Here is a 6,449-nt window from a genome sequence, read left to right as displayed (position 1 = left end):
TCGGTTAGGTCCCTGTGTATAGTGGTCTTTTTTGTTGGTTAGAAAAGGTATTCGCAATGAATAAGTCATTGGTCTTTCAAAATTCTATCATGCGATCTCCAGCATTGTTTTTATCACCAAGGCCCTGTTTTTCAATTACTGACCCTTCCTCTTTGTTTCCAACCTTTGCATTCCAGTCACCAGTATTTATCAATATATTTTGCATGTTTGAACAATTGCAGACTGAAGAAGTTGGTAGAATTCTTCAATTTCATCATTACTGGTTTTGGTGGTTGGTTCTTAAATTTGAATAATAGTGTTATTAACTGTTCTTCCTTGTAGGCATATGGATATTATCCTATCACAGACAGCATTATATGTCAGGATCCATCTTTAAATGTTCTTTTTGATGGTAAATGTGATGTCATTCCACTGGAATTTATCATTCCCAGCAGAGTGAATCATATGATTGATAGCTTTGAAGTGCCATTACCCATCCATTTCAGCTCATTAATACCTAGGATAGACTCCTGGTATAGTGTTGTAAGATAAGCATTGGATTTGGACCCACACGGTCTGTGGCACAACCCCACCAGCCACTCCTTGGAAACCCTATACAGGGTCAGTATGAGTCGGAATCGACTCAACTGCTCTTAACAGCAATGCCTAGGATATTAGTCTTAATACATTCCATAATTTTCCTAGCTTAATAGTTTGTGCATTCCGTGTTCTGATTATTAATGAATATTTACAGCTGTTTCTACTCATTTTATGTTGTGTCCATCAACAATCAAAGGTCCCCAAAACTTTACTCCAGTCACATCATCATGGTCAAGCCTTCTTTGAATGAGGCAACTCTTCACCACTCATATTTTGAGTGCCTTCCAACCTGAGGGGCTCATCTTCTGGCACTCTGTCTGACAGTGTTCTGGTACTATTCATCATGTTTCAATATTTAATATTCTGGTGCTGTCTGACAGTGTTCTGGTACTATTTATCAGGTTCACTATTCAATGTTCTGGTGCTATCTGACAGTGTTCCAGTGCTATTCATAAGGTTTTCAGTGGCTAAACATTTAGAAGTAGTCCACCTTCCTTCTTCCTGGTCTGTCTTTGTCTGGAAGCTCAGGTGTAATCTGTCCATCATGGGTGACCCTGCTGATATTTTAAATACCGGTTGAATAGCTTCAGCATCATAGTAACACACACGCCATCACAGTATGACCAACTGACCAACAAGTGAGGCAATGGATATGTACTATGTAATAATTTTAACTGTTTAGTAATAGAAAGTGTAGGAATGACCGGCACCATGGTCTCTGTAGTCAAAGAGACCTGGCTTTAAATCTCTTACTGCTTGTGTGATCATGGGTAGCACATTATTTTATCTCTTAGCCTCTGTAAAATTTACTTTATAATGCCTTATAGAGTTGTAGTAAGTGACATCATTTATATATGCACAATCTTCTATAGGACCTGACATGGCAGACTCTATAAAGGTAGTTTTCGTAGTTATTGTTATTACCCTTGATATTATTCATTAAAATTTACATATGTAAATAACTGGAGACTTATTTTTAAATGATAGAGTACTTATAGGGCAAATTAGATTCTTAACAATTCTATGATATTTGAAAGTTACATATCTTAAGTTACTATTAAAATATAAAATGAATATGAATTAGTAAAATAATGTTTTCAAACTGTTCTGCCAGCTAATATATAGCTTTTCTTTCAACAGGATCAGCACTATGTAACTACAACCTGAAGCCTTCAGAATATACATCTGGAAAAGCTTCAGTTCTTTGCCCTAAACTACCAGTTCTAGCGAGGTAAATTTTATTAACTTGTGACTTTTTTACTTTGTAAATAAATATTAAAGTGTATGTGTAATTCTGAAAAAGTAATCACTTTAATAGAACTAGTTGGTCGGGACCAATGCTTTTACAACAGAATTTCAGAAGTAGTAATAGAAATGATAACATGTAACTCATATCTTTAAAAAAACAAAACAGACACACAGACCTGGGCAAACAATTTTTCTCATTCTTAGATATCTTATCATTTCTTTTGGTAGCTCACATTTCATTTATTTTTTATTTTTTTATGTCATAATTTTTTAGTACTGCTGAATCTTAAAATCTACAATAAATTTAAAAGCCAAGTCCCACAATCTCCAAAGATTCTTTGAAACTGATTTTAGTTATGCTTTTGGGATTATTTTTTAATTTACCTTGTAAATTTTAAAAGCATTCCAGTGATGAGTTTTCATAATTTATTTCAGGTAATATTCTTAGGTACCTTTTTTTTTAATCAGATTGTTACCATATCTTATTCTATTCTATTTCTTATTTAACAAACATATATTATTATGTATCTATTGCATATTATGAATACAAAGATGAAACAAGCAATGTTTTCTCTTTGATATATTTGGAACATTTCATTTGAAACTGACCGTAGTTAAAAGTGATGTAAGTGTCAGAATTATAAACAGATTTTTTAAAAGTAAATGCATTTTCAAACATTGCAGAATATATCTTCAGAATTAGGTATATAGGATTTGGAGCGTAACTGTTCTTGAGAATCTTAGTTTTTATTGCTCACTGTGTGTAGCCTGAGTAATCTTCTCCGTAGAAACTGAGTTGAGCCACTTGCATTGTACTTCAGTACGTTTTAGCAAGCTATTAGGTAAAGCATTTTGAGAGATTCATGACTGCTTCCCTTTGTAATGTTCTGGATGTAATGTGTGCTTTATTAGCTTGAATCTAAAGTTTGCTATTGAAAAATAGTAAGGAATATATCTGTTCAATTGATTTTCGCTTTTTCTAGTCTTGTCAAGTTGTTGTTGAATATTGAAATTTAAAGAGTATAGACATGAAAATAAAGGCAATATCTAAAAGCTTCTAAGTAAGAACCAATCCCAAACCAAACACACACTGCCGTTAGTGGGACCTACTCTCCTGACCTGTTGGTCTAGGTTGGTACTGGTGGTGAGGAGAGTGCCCCCATGAAATGTGAGAATATTTGGGAGGCAGTGACAGTAAAGAAAAAGAGGTATTTTGACTAGTTACTGAAGAAAAATTTTCATTGTAAAAATAAGAAAAGTTCGGTACCCTTTATCTACTCATGGCTTATTCCCATTTTAGATGCATACTTTGAATGTGGAGTCACTCTCTTAAGGTCTGAATATATTATAAAAAGATAACCAAACAGCTACTATGTAAGAATGAGGTTATGATCCTGTATAGTACTGAAGTGGGGGGAGTGGTGGTTTTAAACTACAGACCCCCCCCCTCCTTCTCCTGATCCTCACTGAAGACTGCTTTTTCCAGGTTCTCTTGAGTGTTCTAGTTGTGGCTGCTCACACACATGTAGCTCACATAAAGTGGCCTAAGAATGTTCACTTAGGAGACTAAGCCATAGTATTAGAGGCTGGGCTTTCTAAATGGACAGACAAGGTCATCAAATGACATATGAATAGTAGATGCAATCTGAACTGATACTATGAAACACTTTGTGTAAAGATCTTTGTGTTCTACTTAATTCTAGAACCTCAAAATCTAAGTATCTTTTGAATCTGAACTAAGTCTGTTGGAAAGTAGCAGAAAAGAAACTGTGGATAGACGAAAGGCAAATAAAGACCTCATGAATAATAGTCATTTAATGTTTGTTAAGAAAAATGAAAGGATTAGAGAACAAGAATAAATTCTTCTTAATAAAAACTTGGGGCATAACCCCATTCTGCACACAGCATTAGATATCAAGTATCCAAAGATGAGTAAGACCTGGGCTCTGCCCTTAAGGAATTCATGGTAATAGGGACTGTGTTTTTGTTGATTCTTTTTGTTTTTCATGTACCAAAAGACAAGCACCGGGCAAAGCTTTGACACAGACACGTAAATGGTCTTTAGTGACCGCCATGTCTCTTTTGCTGTTCTCCTCCTTGTGGAGCCGAAAGAGCATTAACTTTGAATCAAGATTTCTTGTTGTAAAGTGCCGTCCAGTCGGTTCTGACTCATAGTGACCCTGTATAGGGTTTCCGAAGAGCAGCTGGTGAGCTTGAACCACCAACCTTGCAGTTGAAATGGCTTTGCAGTCTGGAGCATTAACCCACAGCGCCACACCAGGACTCCATTGAGTCAAGATAGACAGGGGTGAATTTTACATCTGCTACTTTCTGTTTGTCATCTTGAACAAACTTCTTACCTTCTCTGTAAATGCAATATCCTCATTTGTAAATTAGGAATAATAATCTCTCTCCCATGGAATTGTTGTAAGAATTAAGTTAGGTAATATATGTAAAACGTTCATTATTGTTCTTGGTTCTTGGTCTAGGAAGTATTTTTCCTCCCATTTATAAAGATTTCTACTTTCCTCCAAACTTCCTGGGTACCTAAGGCCCTCTTATGACTATAAACAGCGCCTGTTTAGAGGAAGGCAGTCATCATCTAATTTGCAGTGAAATATTAATGAAAGGCAATACCCAGCTACAATTCTTATAAGCTTTTGAATTTTAAAAGCAAATGCCTAGAAAGGGCAGTATTTCACCCAGATTCCTAACTCTTTATTGGTAAAGTGCTAACCATGGTAGCAATGATGGAATATAGCCATGTACTTACAATGCTTACCCTTACATAGAGCCAGAGAAAACAGCTATGACTTACATTCAGTTTCTTCATAAGACATGTATTGGAGCACCTTTACATGTCAGAAAGAATACTGAGTTCTGGTAAAGTAGCGACAATACTGTTGTTTAAGTGCTGTAGAGGCGGTTCCAACTCATAGTGACCCTGTATAGGGCTTCCCAGGCTTTAAATCTTCGCAGGAGCAGAAAGCCTTATCTTTTTCCCACAGAGCAGCTGGCAGGCTCAAACCACAGACTTTGTGGTTCACAGACCAGTGCTTATCTGCTGGTGTCACCATGCATCCCAGTAGCAACATGGAGATGAGAAGCTAATAGCCAAGAAGAAAAAAACAAACAAACACATGTTACCTATTCTTATTTTTAAAATAGCAGATTCAAACGAAGTTAACTTTATAGTGTGATACTGTAGAGTAAGCACTCAATCGGTCTGAACCGCAAGGTTGGCAGTTCAGACTCATCAGCAACTTCTCAGAAAACCCTATACGTGGTTGCTATGAGTCAGCAGTAAGGAGCTCTGGTAGCGTAGTGGTTATGAATCGGGCTGCGAACCTTAAGGTCAGCGGTTCGAAACTACCAGCCGCTCCGTGGGAGAAAGATGAGGCTTTCTACTCCCGTAAGGATTTACACCCTTGGAAATCCTGTACAGGGTCGCTATGGGTCGGAACCGACTCGACGGCACTTAACAACAACGAGTCAGAAGTGACTCAAGTGCACTTAACCAACAATAGCAATATGTAGATGAGGAAATGGAAGAAAAGAGGAGTTAAAGGAATTACCCAACACCATACAAACTGTTGGAAATCAGAATTTGAATTCAGTATCTTAATAGTCTACCCCATACTTATTTTTTTGTGTGCAAAAATGAAATGAGAAATGGGTAAAAAATTAAATTATGAAAACCACTGTATCGCCATTAGATTCTTGACATCTATCTCTTGTCCTTTGTGTGTTCTAGATACATTGTCAGAGCCCTTTATTGTTACTGTTTCTTAAATAAAACTGTTAGCTAGAAATCGCTTATAATTGCAATTTTTTTAACCGGAAATTTTAGCATAGTTGTATGAGATGCAAAATTCCTGCCTTCTCTTGTGAAGGTATATGGACAAGAGGTCCTAGATATCATGCTTGAAGGGAGCTCATTAACTGTGATAGTCTGACCTTAAAGACAAATGGTCAGTATGTTCGCCAAGGTAAGATGCAATTTTCCTTTGAACAACTGATCTTAAGATATGTTTAAAAGACTCATTATAAATTCATTTTGTTCTTGTTGACTAATGTTTCAATAATGTGAAACATCATCAAAATTCTAATGGGACTACATTGACTTCTTAAAGATTCAATATTCTGTGGGCTTCAAAGATAGAAAAGCATACAATTTATCACATTGTTTATACTTACTCCTTTAATTAAGAAGCACACAATGTTCATTTAGGCCAGAATATGTTCATTTAGGCAAGGCTCATCTACTTGGTTCTCAAAAGTATTATTTTCTATAAAAGGGATATGAAATCAGCTAATTCATCTTATTTGAAACACAGCATATCACATGGGATTTAAATCACATGATATGAGATACCGACCATTTGAATGCATGATTAGTTTTTTTATTTTTTTCAGAAGAAAATAATTCCAGTATCCAAAGACAATAGCTGATTGGATTGTTTTTGTTTGGTGAAATGTTGATGAGAAAAGGGATGACAAACAAGGGAAACTAATGCTTTTTTATTTTAAAACTAAATACTTAATTTTATTTGAAAAGACATGCAAATATTATCTCCTCTTGTATTTGCCTGCTATTTCTGTCATTCATTACCATGCAGAAA

General features: G+C 35.7%; 1 protein-coding gene across 2 annotated transcripts in view; it reads left to right on the top strand.

The window, feature by feature from the left end:
• The window catches only part of SLC44A1 (solute carrier family 44 (choline transporter), member 1), a 178,272-nt gene that overhangs the window by 131,274 nt on the left and 40,549 nt on the right, over positions 1–6,449 (top strand). For both annotated transcript variants that reach the window (XM_006864700.1, XM_006864699.1), the window contains exon 5: positions 1,720–1,810. In XM_006864700.1, the coding sequence (XP_006864762.1) occupies positions 1,720–1,810 (91 nt within the window). The remainder of the gene's footprint in view (positions 1–1,719; positions 1,811–6,449) is intronic.

This window comes from Chrysochloris asiatica, unplaced genomic scaffold, assembly GCF_000296735.1.
Source record: "Chrysochloris asiatica unplaced genomic scaffold, ChrAsi1.0 scaffold00069, whole genome shotgun sequence".
In the NCBI taxonomy this organism is placed as follows: Eukaryota; Metazoa; Chordata; class Mammalia; order Afrosoricida; family Chrysochloridae; genus Chrysochloris; species Chrysochloris asiatica.
This window is presented reverse-complemented; position numbering and strand designations above follow the sequence as displayed.